General features: G+C 36.3%; 1 protein-coding gene across 1 annotated transcript in view; it reads left to right on the forward strand.

Moving 5' to 3' along the window:
- DCDC1 (doublecortin domain containing 1) overlaps positions 1-14,387 on the forward strand; it is a 414,547-nt gene that overhangs the window by 235,593 nt on the left and 164,567 nt on the right. Inside the window, exons 16-19 of the mRNA XM_065592482.1 lie at positions 409-527; positions 3,764-3,824; positions 10,053-10,211; positions 10,629-10,786. Of these exons, the coding sequence (XP_065448554.1) occupies positions 409-527; positions 3,764-3,824; positions 10,053-10,211; positions 10,629-10,786 (497 nt within the window). The remainder of the gene's footprint in view (positions 1-408; positions 528-3,763; positions 3,825-10,052; positions 10,212-10,628; positions 10,787-14,387) is intronic.

The following is a 14,387-nucleotide window of genomic DNA, read 5'->3' on the forward strand; positions in this document are numbered from 1 at the left end:
TTTAAATTGACTCAAAGACTATAGATTTGTTGCAATCTTTGCAGTTCACTGAACTTTTTTTCTGTGCATACATATTTCAAGTAAACTCTGTAGTTATAAGGATAGCAAGTGACACGTTATGGACCCTAAATCGTTGCACTGTGAAATATGCACAGAAAAAGGACAAATGAAGATATCAAGGGTCTGTTCTATTTTGCACTGAACTGTAAAATGCCACCCTTGTTGTACAGAAGATCACTGGTTCTGAGCAGGGCTCATTGACTGCTAAGTTGTGGGTAGTGTTTCACTTTCTGCAACTGTTAATATCCTGGGTTATCCAGGCATAATGACCTCTCTATTTGTGACACATTGTTGAATTTTCTGGTTCTTTTAACTTATTCAAACCCTTTTTTCTCCATTCATTGGAAGGCTGGAATGATTCTGAGTCGAGCTTTGGTACAGAGCTGTCTAGCTATTGGTCATCCAATTAGAGTTGAGACAGATGATGGCATATCTCTGGAAGGATATAAGTTAACAGTACAGAAAAGGTACTGATAATATGTTGCTTGTGCCATATATAGAATTATATGGGTAATTTGAATGTTATTGAGAAATGCTGCTATACTGTTTTATTTCAGTGTTCCTGAATCATATATGTTAATCAATGTATTATTATAGCTGACCTTTCATCTTCAAATTCCTACTGGAATCAGAATTTCAATTATATAACCAGTCATCTAATTATTAGTCATCTCTCTCTGTCTTTTAAAGATTTTAAATAATCATAAAGATTTGTTTCAGAGTAGCAGCCGTGTTAGTCTGTACTCCTGTTCTTTTTACATAAAGGTTTGGACAGTTTAAGAATGTAGCCTCTTTGAAATATATAAGCTAAAAATGGAGTTGACCCTACAATATAGTGTTTGCTTTTCCCAGTCTGAATGCGTTCTGATTTCTGCTAATCCTGCAAGATTATTGGGGCAGATCCTGCAGTCAGTGGAGCTATGACAATTTACAGCAGCTGAGTTAGTTGAGCACTGGAATATCGTCCTTCTCCTTCCCCACCAAACACAAAAAAGTAAAATTACTTGTGTTACATGCTAACAGTAACTCTTTCTTATCTTGGCCATCACCATGAAACTCTCTTTTCTTTAGGATCACATAATCTACATGCTTTTTAACTTTGTCCCTTATAACTATAGCAAGGGCGGGTTAGGTTGGACATTAGGAAAAAGTTCCTAACTGTCAGGGTGGTTAAACATTGGAATAAACTGCCTAGGGAGGTTGTGGAATCTCCATCTCTGGAGATATTTAAGAGTAGGTTAGATAAATGTCTATCAGGGATAGTCTAGACAGTATTTGGTCCTGCCATGAGGGCAGGGGACTGGACATTTCAGAATTTTGCTATCTGAAATGGAAACAACACAACATGAAGAAAAAGGAAGCAAAACTTAACAGTGACATCTAGTTCCTTAGCAAATGCAAGAAACAAAACATCATCCCAGAGGTCTCACTATCTATAATCCTCTGACCACTACATGCAACTCCAGATATGCTGAACAGCTCTGCAGACGGATGTCAGAAACATACAATAATGGAAAAACATTCATTTTAGACTGAATTTGTAGGTTGGGTTCACTTAGAGAAGTATAAGCAAAAGGCAAAACTACTTGCAACAGGATTTTTATTTTTATTTTTTTGCTGTTCATTACAAACTCTCTCAGGGACTTGTTTGCAATTTTTTTGCTTGAAAATGAACTCCTTTCTAAGATACTAAATGCATGTGCCATTCCAGTGTCCTTACTACTAGATAATCCATGGTGGAAGCCACAAGAACAGTTTTGTCAGGTATAGATTCAAATTCTCATTCAAGAACTCCATAGTATACACAGCCGTGTTAGTCTGTATCCGCAAAAAGAAGCATAAGCTTTCGTGGACTACAGCCCACTTCTTCGGAGTGGGCTGTAGTCCACGAAAGCTTATGCTCTAATAAATTTGTTAGTCTCTAAGGTGCCACAAGTCCTCCTGTTCTTCTTTTTATAGTATACACAGTAGTGTACACAACTGTGTTTTGGTGTTGGTCATTCACAACAAAAGCTTGTTTGCTTTATCCTCTTTTGACCTCCAATTTTTGTGTGTGTTCTTCATTTTACATACCAGATGTTTTACAAGCTGTATATTAGCATTACTAATTACATGCTTAGGCATGGCTTAAAGAACACATAGTACCCACAGACTTTCTCCACTGGAAAACATCAACAGGTATATACAAATGACAAAGGAACCACCTCAGTAACATGGTACAGTTCTAAAAATTCTTACTCAAGAAGTAATCCTGATTTATATGAGTATTCCCATTGAAGTCTATTTGTTTGCATAAGGACTACACATGATTTAGCAAGCGGGCCTCAATTCTGAAAATTAAATATTACGAAATATGGAATCTCACTTAGGTACACTGGGTAACATTCACATTTATTTAGAAGTAAACATTTCCAATATTGTTCTAGCAAGCCTAACCCTAGAAAGAAAGATCAAGGGAAAGTTTTTTAGTAGATTATATCTGTTAACCTGCTCAGCATGGGAGAGCTTTTATTAATATTGTATATTCCCAATGGCATAGTTCTCAGGGTCACTATGCCTTTTATGCCTATACTTCCCAGCAAAGGAACAATTGCATAGGATAGGGTGAATGTTTTACTAGACCATTGGGCACATTGATTTTTATATTCATGGATATGTAGATCAAATTGAAATAACCTAAAGGGGGCTGATGTGATGCCCCAGGAGTGTTACAGATGTCAAGATTCCTAGTAACTTTGAGTATGTTTCTACTCTGGGTGCACTCCCTGCAGAAAAATAGCACAGGGTGTCATTGAGATCTGTCACTTGCTGACACTTAGGGGAAAAAACTCCTCTACCTACACTAGGTCATTCCCAAGACATGTCCCATATGAATAAGATTGTGCACTGAACCTAGTTTTGATTTATTTACATTTAAAGTAAATGTTACACAAGTCAGACACACATGATCTTTTGCTTGCTGATATATCCTTAAGCAAATGTCCATGTATTGGAATGCTAAGATGTCTTTTTTTTCTTATATAGGACACTACCTCAGAAATGTATTTTTGTAAACACCCTGAAACTAAAGGGCAGGAGCGACCTCTATTTAAAGATCTGATAAAATTGCACTGATTTAAGGAACTTCTTGTTTTGAAGTGTTTATATTGTTTAATATTGAAATGTTAATGATGAAAAAATCATAAGATGATGTTAAGATTGAAAAAGATATGAAGTCTAGGAAACTAAACCTTAAGGTCCATCCTCCTTCTTCAGCTGTGTTATTGTGAAGCCCTTTCCCCCAGAAATAAGGCATCATGAGTTAAAATCCAGGTGTCAGATAGAATTTGGGCGTTTTGGGGATTTCTCAGTTAGTATCACAACTTTAATCCTATTTAAGCATTTTTTAAAATCTGATTCCTTATATGGTATGGTCAAAAGAAATGCTGATGGATTATCTAAAACACAATAAGAAAACAGAAAAGGAAATAGGTTTTCAATGTCACTGGCATTGTGTTTAATTTCTTGTTTTCAGAATAGCTTTTTGGTTTTTTAAAACATGTATCATGACTCATCAGGCAAAAGTGAAACAGGCATCTTTTATTTGGGAAATCTCACTCTGGAAACTAAAAGTGTAAATGCCATTTGCTGTGTTCATTTGTTTTTTTATTATTTAGTAAGAACTAAACAGGTTTAACTCTTTGATTATACCTTTCCATTACAGAGACAAAAGCAGCATCTATCAACACTGGGGTTTTGGAAATGATGGTTCTATCTATTGTAAGGTGCGTGCTTCGTAAGTATGTTTGAAGGAAGATGAGGTTTTTTTTTAAACTGGTTTACCCTCCTTTTCATACTTTCACGTGAAACCTATCAATGTAGGAAAGTTATGTGCATGTGGTGAGGAAAGCACCGTCCTGCATTAATAATTTCAATGTTTTTGTTTTAAATTGTCTCCATGTTAATATTAGAACATTCTATAAAAATATGTTTTCAGTTATTGGTGTCTCTTTTAAATTTGCTTTTGTTCTTTAATTTTTAATGCTTTCCTTCATCATTATTTTACACATATCTATTTTGATTTATAACTAGTTTTATATAAATAAAAATGCAACGTTATTCTTAATTTAATTGATATAAGAGAATTCACCTGGCCAGAAATCAGTATTTGGAAGGAAGGCTAAAGCTAAAAACAATATAAGATGCTACTGCCATCTGAAATGAGATGCATGTTTCATTGCTTTTATATTCATTTATTAAGAGAGGCTTAAACACATATGGGGCTGGAACTTGAGCTCCTTAAGCCCAGGTCTTGCTATGCCACTGGCTAACAGAGTTTTTAATGTAAACATTCAAAGAGCTTTAAATGTAGTGATTTTGTACATGGAACAAAACATAGAGACAGCTTTAGCAAACAATGAGATATTCTTTCATTAAAAAGAGATGTAGAAAGGCCTTTCCACATTTTGATTGGGAAAGAAGGGAACGCCTATTTATGGTATTTGTGTATTGTGGGGACTATTTAAAGGACAGTTCTCAAGTTAAGTGATTGTGAGGCAATTGTTTCAGTAAAACTCTGAGTCAGTGACCACATAGCACCTTTAAACAGTGGGGATGGGAGTCAGGGCATTGTTCAGCTTGCCAGGGAAGAGGGAATAGCGCTTTACAGCCAGGAGGGGAAATGAGGCTCAGAAGTGGCTGCAAAAGAGAGTGTGGGTCAGTGTAGCGACACTGATGCTGAATCTCCTCCCCAGGGACCAGAAGGGCCGGGGAGTTCAAACGGGGCAAGCCCAGCGGGAAAAGCCCCTTTTTCCAGGACCAGGCAAAGCAGCACCCACCCTACCTCTCCTTGAGGCAGCAAAATGCCAGGTTTGCTCAGGACCTGCTGTGGGTGTTGTGCTAGCTGCTTCTTTCTAGGGGGCTGGGAAGGAATTTTTCCCTCACCACCAGATTGGCCAAGGTTTTTATTTTTGCTTTCCCCACAACGGGTTCAGGGAGGGCTTTGTTATGGTGCGTAGGGAAGGGAGTTAGGCTATGATGTCACAACTCATTATATAAGTGTGGGGCAGCTGCCCAGTGCAGGGACTCCATAGGGAAGGGCTGCAACGACTGGATAAATGGCTTGGTAAAGGTCTTAAAACACCGTAAAAGAAGTATTTGTTAAAAGAGTGGAACGGGAAGGGGGTATTCGGAGCTCCTATGACTGGCACAGCAGGTAGCTAACCCTCCTTTCACCATAACCCTTATTTGATGGGGGAATGGTAAGGGAATCACCCTGCCTCAGCCTCCCTGCACCAATCAGTGTCTCCTCTGAGAGACCCCTTTCCTGCCTGCATTCCAAGCCTCTCCCTGGGGAGGGCAAGAGGTGGCCAAGCAGGGAAGGTCTGACTTTTGTTTCTGAATTTGCAGATGTGCCATTGAGCTGTGGAAGGCCTTGGGTGAAGGTCTCAGCAATGGGTTGGCTGGGGGCCCTGGGTGGAAAAAGAGGAGGCTGGCAGAAGGACCCTGGTAGTTAATGAATGATCATGGAGTTACCTGCACTATCCACTTTTATCTGCTGGGTAGTCCCAGACATCTAATAATAAAGTTCTGACCTGATTAAAACCATATCAGGTGTCTCCTGTCCTTCTTCCAGTATTGCTGGACAAAGTCCACTTCTTAAAAAATAAAATCAACCAACAAACTAAAACCTACTGCTTCAGGACTAAACTGAAGATGACATTAAAAATACCAACCAACTTACACTCGTGATTGCCCTTTTTGTAAATACAATGGACTGCTGGTTGTTGTGCCTACTCTCTAACTCTTCAAATACATTACTGGTGGAAGAGGAATATATTTCTCTGAGTATATTTGCTGTCAAGAAGTTCCTTTCAGTGACTGCAGTCACATCAAGTCTCTGAATGACAGTGTTAATGTGGGCAACATGAGTGCAACGGCCTTTAGTGCATAGTGTTGACAAAGAGACTCTTTTTATTTTGTATGGGTGAAGATGAGTGTCCTCACGCTGCAGCTTGAATGAATGAATTCTGACATATTTTAGGTCAGTTCATATATGTGGGCATTAGGGATCCATGGACAGTAGTATTTGGTTAACATTCACTCTCTTCTCCCCTCCTTACCCTTCCAACTCAAATAATCGGCTGTATACCACTAGTGGCTTAGGAGGGGTGATGTCCAGTGCCTTTGGCAAAGATTAATTGAATTGTACTTACCAGGACCTAAAAAGTTTCAGTGGCTCTTGAATGTACAGTGAATTTTCTGAAAATGTGAACTGAAATGTTGGGAACCTGTACAGTGTTAAAATCTGCTAACTTACAGAAAATAATAGAATACTCAGTCCAGCAGGAAATCAATAGCAGGCCTGTCACTAGCATTGTCTGCCTGGGACCAGCCTTCTATTTTCCTCCCACTCATACGGACATTCCATCGGAATGATTAGATACTACTGTTCACATAGCACTGATGGACTGACAGAATGGAGCGACAGTAGAAGTGTTCTCTCTTTCTTTACCTGCTGAGTACAGCACTTCGTCCTTTTTTGTTATGCACAGTGATTTTTCATGTGCTGGCTTTTTAAAACCCTTTGTGTACTCTCTATATAATATTGACTTCCAAAATTTCTACTACTTGACTGCTGACAACAGAACATTTCTGATCAATTCTGGCCTGTGTTTGACTCACTGAGAACTGGGTGCTAACAATTAGTAGTTCTAATCCCCAAATGGTGTATTTTTCTATATATTTCCCAGCACATTCACTTTATCTGTAGTGTCATGTTTTAAGTTGTAGCATGTGTCAGCCAACAAGAACTGACACAGTAAAATGACATAATACAATGTAATGATATGTGACACATTCATATTGAAAGGGGAACACACTTTCTTTGGAATTGATATCTGCTATTCACTGATTAATTATATTTGTAAATAATTTACAATCTATTATTTATACTGCTTAAATATAACTGTCTTCTGTACTATGTAAGCTTTTAAAGGCAAGACTATAAAATGATTAAATGCTGTACTATAAAGTGCTTATTCCTAATCTGACACTGATATAATCTCTTTCCAGTCTCTTGACAATATCATTGCTGTAAAGTACAGTAAAAGTTAACCTCTCCAACACCTTAGTGTTATGCATTTAGGATAAATTAACTTTTTGGGTTTGTTCCCTAAATATTATCTTCAAAACTGTAATTTTTGCCCTTACTCATAATGGGCCAATTTCTATGCTCTTCACTCTCATTTAAATCAATAGAAGCTTTACCTGAAAAATAACGTCAAGTCTGATCTCATTATAAACAAGGGTAGAAATCAGATTTCAATTACTTCTAGAAATCAATAAATGCTAACTGTGCTCTTTAATAGCCATACTTTGTTATGGATTGTGCATTTATGCCTACCACTGGCATCATCATGAATATTGTGCACTTAAAGCAAATTTAATCCTAAAAGTGAAGCATATTAAAGACTATGGGTACATTTTTCAAAAGTGCCTAAGTGCCATTTTTAAAAGTGATTTATACACGTGGGAGCCAATGGGACTTAAGTCACTTAAGTCACTTAAGCATTTTTTAAATGTTTATGGGAGATCTAGTGTAGTGTATCAGATCTGAGTTAAAGACAGTGATAAACTGTGAATAAACAAGTGAGAGTGCTGCATCAAATTCTAGATACACAACTAGCGAGACTCAATATTATTGATGGCAGAAAAACATCTAATCTGTTCCTCAGAAAATGAAAGCCACTTATTGTACTGCTTTTTCTGTTTGAGAAGTTTACTTTAAAATATAGTGAGTTCAGAAGAAAAAAATCCTCACAGATGAAGAAAGGTTGACTGTAAACTAACTGAAAAGAAAGACACTGCAACTAAGGCACAAAATATTGAACTTTATCATTAGATGCATCAGCCAAAATTGATAATATTATCAGCAGCTATTGTGATGTTAACATTATCAAGTGATCTCAGAATATGTGGAACAAAAAAGTTCTCTCAGATCTGCATGGCAGCCCTGATGTTCTGTTTTCCGTTTGGACTCAGAAATGTCATTGATATCCGTGGGTAATCTACAGAATTGGCATTGCAGAATATTGTTTAGAAAGGGTGCTAAAATACAATAGCAATAGGTGCTTTATAAATGAAATAGATAGATTAGAAGGACTGGACTCAAGAGCTACCCAGTGGAATGTTTGCCCTTGTGCTTATGAAATATACTAATAACAGCAGTCACTAACTTCTAGTGTGTGTTTAGCAGACGATGCCCACATAAATATTAATGAGAAAGCATGTATTTTTTTAAAAAATTGTTATTTCATATTTGCAGTTTTGAAGTATAGTACTTAACTAGTGTTTGAATATTTTTCCATGAAAAAATAGTAAAAGTGATCATAAAGCTGTAAACTACATTTGTGGCTGTCAAAGCCCCACAGGAAATACTATGCCTCTAACCTTTACACAGTGTTTCTGGGAGACTACATCATCAAAGCTAGGTCCTAGGCTTCTACTTTTTACAAAGGGCTCCACGGCTCTACTACCATGAGACTGAATCACTGTCTTCAGCACTGCTATTTTTCACCATGGCTCCTTCAGCAGGACCAAAAGAGTATAACTCTCCAGTTGGGAACTTACCCCTCTTGAGAGCTATGCAACCAGCAGATCTTTTGCAATGACATAGGACAGCCTTTTCAAAACAAGCCATCTTTCATTAATCAATTAACATTCAGTGTGTAGGGTCCTCATATTAGAATAAAAAGCAGAATTTATAAACGCGTCCGTACTGGCAGTGTTGCCTGCCTCTTTGGCGAAAAGCATCCAGGATTCCATCTCTCCCACTGCACTGGGCAACAGCATTCTTACAGTTTTCCCACACATTTGTCATCTACTGCTTTCACATGTTCTGCCTCCAATGGCTGGTAGTCATTAAAAGTTAACGTCTGGTTGTTGGTCTTCCATTGAATTTCCAAGGTAATGCCATTCATGTTGACAGTGCTTGCTAGTTCATTCATACCAACCATTGTGTATTGTGATCAACATCCATCTCGTATTCTCCTGTCCCAGAGGATAAATTGATTCCATCAGTTCTAATAGGTCATAATACAAAAGTGATAAACTGAGCCATGCATATTTTTCATAAAAATACATAATTTCCCCACATTCTCCATAATGACTGTAAGCAAGAAATACTTTCATTTAGGCATAATCCAGGCTCTTTCACCATGGCCACCTATGACCCTTTGAAAGCTACTTAGGCTGAAGTAGCTTCTGAGTAGTGACAATGCAGTCACTTCACAGCCTGGGATAAGGAAATGAGACTGATCATGTTACCCTGATGGAAGATATGGTGATTTTGTTGTTGGTTAAGTATCTGAGAATGCAGATGTTCCTTCCTGCTAGGAAATAGGATGTTATTGCTAGGATATGATAATTTCACCTGGAGCATTTTAGCTAACTTGATAGGCTAGCAAGGTCAATAGTTGGCAACTGAATTTTATTTTTAGTTTGTTAAAAAATAAAATGCAGTCATTTCACAGCTCAGAGCTTTTTTTCCATCTGAAATGGTAAAACATGTTTGAGTTCATGCCTTTTTGCAAAGTGGCATTCTGCTAATATCTCATATTTCAGAGCCTAGCTAAATATGATGCTCATATTTAATTATATATAGTTACTTAAAAATAGGGATACAATATTTGTTTTATCAGAGAGTAAAAAGAAAAACTTTATTCCATTTAAGTGGGTGTTTCAGTCTTAAAAGCCGTCAGTTCATATTCTTAAGTTACTTCTTAGTCTTTGCATAGTGTATTTTTCACTGTAGTACATCTGTAAAAGTCATTATGTAAATTTGAATTAGGAAAACTTCCTGAAATACAAAGTTATTTATATGCAGTAACTTTTGTGACATTGCCTATATCAACCACTCTTCCCATAATTCCTGGTGTGTAGTTTGTTGTAATTCTGCTGATATACCCTAATGTTACTCTTTGTCACTCTTCTGCCTTTGTCCTTTCCTGCAGGCTTACCCTGAGTTTGTCCTGACCTACCTAGAGGAGCTAAATGTAAGAGAGGAGGTGACCCAGATGGAACACCACATCCACCATGGGGCCTGGTCTACAGCTCATCAGGAGATAGAGAGCAGCTCAGCAGAAGAGGTCACTGTACCAAGCCAGAGGCAGGTCAGAGACAGTCTTTTCAAAAATACATTTTGAAAAGAGAGAAGTTAACCTCTACCATCTGTAGCTGTTTAAATAAATAAACTTATTTGCTTTTGTTAATTTAAAAATGCGAGACAAATACATTTACTAAGGCAAGATTTTAATGAATGCAACTTTTTTTTGTTCCAAACCTTTTACAGTTTGAGCCTCCTTTATTCCACTGAGTGACAAATTGTTGAAATTGCACATTCTGTATAGCTGAAAGAAGTTAAAAAATCACTGCTTCCTTAGATTTCTGTTTCTTGATAAATCTTGACATAGCGATTTGGATTTCAACATTTTCTGTTGATCAACAGAAAAAGTACTTATTTGAAAAAGTAGCCACATACTATTCTAATTAACAATGTATAAATTGCATGGTTGTACTTCATTTTTTAGGTTCTGCAAAAAAATGTCAACAACTCCAATCAGAAACAACTTTCAGGACCTTTGGACGCCCATTTAATGCCTGCAGGTCCCCTAAGGGAGTCTATGCAGCTGACAGTCGCACTGGTGAGGAAACTAGAAGAGAAACATCCTAAGGCCTCAGCTCAAAGGTAAGCCACTGACAGAACTGATATTTATTGTTCAATGACATTAGATGTTTTCCTTCAGTTTCATGTAAGATTGATTTCCTGGATATTATTGAAATATCTCAGAAGCCCTCTGGCTTGTAAGCAAACATGGATTTTTGACCAAAATTAATGAAAAGGGGTGACATTTATGTGCATAAAGATTGATGTGTACACCCAGTTTGATAGTAATTGGGGAATTTACTTTTAAATTCTATGCATAAACCTCATAGAACACAAAGTAATATGACTTTTATTGACGTTATGTGACATGGTTTGTGCCACTAGACTTTTAGGGTTATATAATAAATGTTTCATTATAAACCTGAAATTTAGGCTGAGCTGAAGCATGGCATAGCACATTGGCTCCTAGCCTAAGAGTATATTTTGGTTAAAGCTATATCTAAAAAGTAACCTTCTTAGTCATTTGAAATTACAGAGGGAAAGTATAATAGCAGTTTCAAGCTTCTATAATTAACACAAAATATTTATTTTTCTTACATTTATATTTGATAGATTATCCTCTTTGTGGGCAACCATGTTGAATTATTTTAGAGCAAAATATTAAAAATGATTGGCCTATCATTCAGAAGACCAGTCTAGTAGACATTCATGGTATTTTTTTCAACAAAAATTCAATATTGAATTTTAGCAGCTATTTTTTTTCATATAGCACGTGAACCTTGAAGTTATAGTAAGATTTGCAACATCAGATCAATAATATACTTTTAAAAATTACCTTAGTAATAGAAGTTGTCCCAACTAATTAATCATAATAAAATAATGTTAATAAAATCATATAATACAAATAACTCCAAATACTGCGGTGTTCAGATTATTGAAGATACCTTTAAACTTCTTCCTTTCCAGGAAGTATTGCACATAGATGAATTGCCATTGGTTGATGCTTTGATTTTTCTTCCTGAAAGTGCTGTGTTTTATAGCCAGTATTTCTGGGAATAATGTACTATATTAGTTCTAATACAACCTAGTAATTATACAGCTCATCAAAGCACTGAAGAGTTTTAGCAAAATCCATGAATAATAATGTTCTGCCAAGCTTTAAAGTTAACAATTGTTAATACTATTGTGTTTAAAAGATAAAATGTAAGAGCTCCAAATCAGCTAATACAGGCTACACTGGCTCTTTCAAAAATATTTTGAAATACAAAGTTAAGGCTAGCATAACATCATTTATTTATTCTACAAAGCTTAAAGTATATATTCCTAGGGTCTTAAATTATTGTGTGATGTTACAGTGTTACCACGTATTATGTTACATTGCATGTTATGACATGTTATGATATATGCCACATGACCTAAGCACAATGGGAAAAGTTAAGAATAAAGCGTACTAACTATCAATTTACATGCTTTGGGGTATTTTTACAACTTTACTGTTACTAAAATGATATGATTTGGAGGCTAAAGAGCAGCTCTGACAGAACACAGGCTTTGATTCAGAAAAGTATCCTTGTAATCAAGACAGCGCGGTCTGAACTTTATGAATCTCCTTAATTCCGATGGGATTTATGTCTTATTGAATTGTGGGCTTTTGTAGTAAGAAGTAAAACACATACTAATATCTTTAATTTGTAACAATATTATTTTATAGTCAATAACATTCTGGAGTAAAATGTTTAAGTAGGAACAATATTAGTTCATAAAATGTTTAGGTCACCTTCCTTATCAAACATATCAAACATATCAAATCCTCTATATTCTTTTCCTCTGCTTTTTTTGGTCCCAACCTGTGATATAGTATTGCTGTAGGCTATTAAATAGCTGCAACATTCCACTTAGTTATAGTTTGTAAAACATGTTGAGCATCTTTCCAGAAGAAAAATGCTGTATAAGTGTAAGGTATTTTATTTAATAAATATATATTTTGTGATTGCAAAAGCTATAGTATGCGTGTATAGCAGTAAAACAGCCTATTGAGATCTATTTATGTAATGGGGAGAAGGGAAGCCACACAAATGAATGAAGTATGCATAGAATAGTTTTTTGTAGAAACCCTATCTACATATCAGGCCTGGAGTTCTTATTTAGGTAAATTTCTGTGGAAGTTCTTCTTCAGGAATGGACCCAGCAATTTAAGTTAGCACATACTGGGGTTAGTCACTCTCCTTCATAAGCTGTTCAGCTGGTGACCAGCAGGTTTTGGATCCTGCCTATTTAGTGAGCCACCCAGCCCAACCTGAGTTTGGGTTTTGTCAGCTATTGGCTTGACCAAAAGGGATAGCTGTGTGTGACTGCAGGAAATAAAAACTCTATTATGTTGGTAAATATTTCCTCTTCACAGTTTTGTACTTTAAGGTGAAAGTACTTTCAGGATGATTGTAGTTCAGAGCTGTCATCACTAAATGATATTTCTCAGGGAGCTGGGAAACAGATTCATTTTCATATGTGTAGGTTCCCACAAAGTGGGCAGTGAGTATAGCCTCATATTGACAGAACAACCGTCATTTGGGTAGCTTTAATTGGGGCAGGCAGAGCTCACCCTTAACATGGGAATCTGCCATGATAATAATGTCATCAGAGAAAAGCATTTGGGGGCATGTTTGGGATTAATAGACACTGTTGTGTAAAATTGACTGGTCCTTTAGTGGTTTACTTTTAAGACAACCTGTAATAAAGTTGTGTCCTTTACCAAGAAAGCTACCATATTATGTCATAACAATAGTGTATCTTGGGATAATGCTATGGTAGTATATGTTGCACATTATTATATTTTGAAAAACATGACAAGACAGATGATACTATAAACCTTGAGTAGGGAGAATGGCAAGATACAAGGCTGAAAGAAAAGTAAATGTCTGACACCCAGAGTTTTGGGTGGCATCTCACAATCACTGTACTCTGTAATGTTTTATTGTTTACACTGAGCTATAAAATAGGTTCTACTCACTTGGCTTGGAATTTTCCATGACCAATTAGATTCTTATATTAGGCTCTGAGCTGATATAGCACCTAAGCACATGCATAGTTTTAAAGACATAAGTAAGTCCTAATGTCTTCATTAGGATTTAAGCACACACTTAAATGCTTTGCTGAATTGGCTACTTCATGAGCACAAGTTTTTGTTAATACAAAATACTAAATAGTTAATAGTATGCATTACTCCTCATTTTTAAAAACTGAGTTGAAATTTTAACCATAATTTGCTGGAATCAGTTCTAAATCCCATTAGTATATTTTAAAAAAATATATTTACAATATGCTAAAGGTATATACCACTCACAATACTTAGCTGTAATGAAAGAATGCTGTATAATTGAAAATCCTGACAAATAATTTTAAATAACTAGTTCTATAGTAGTTTCTATGTCCTTTCTGATATTGCAAAGTATTGAATAAAATAGCCATTGTCTAGAAGAATATTAGCTGTATATTTGAAACCAAATATTCAGAGTTGCTGCCATTCACTTTCTTGCGTGTAAGTTCTTGAAAGGTTATAATAATGAATGTTCAGTCCTGCAATGGGAGTTGAAGTCACTCAGCACACTGAAGGACTGGGTCCAAAATGAACAGTTACTGGGATCATGTTAATGCTTCTGTTGAAGTCAATATAGTGCCACTATAA

The sequence above is a fragment of the Chrysemys picta genome, chromosome 4 (assembly GCF_011386835.1).
Source record: "Chrysemys picta bellii isolate R12L10 chromosome 4, ASM1138683v2, whole genome shotgun sequence".
Classification (NCBI taxonomy): Eukaryota; Metazoa; Chordata; order Testudines; family Emydidae; genus Chrysemys; species Chrysemys picta.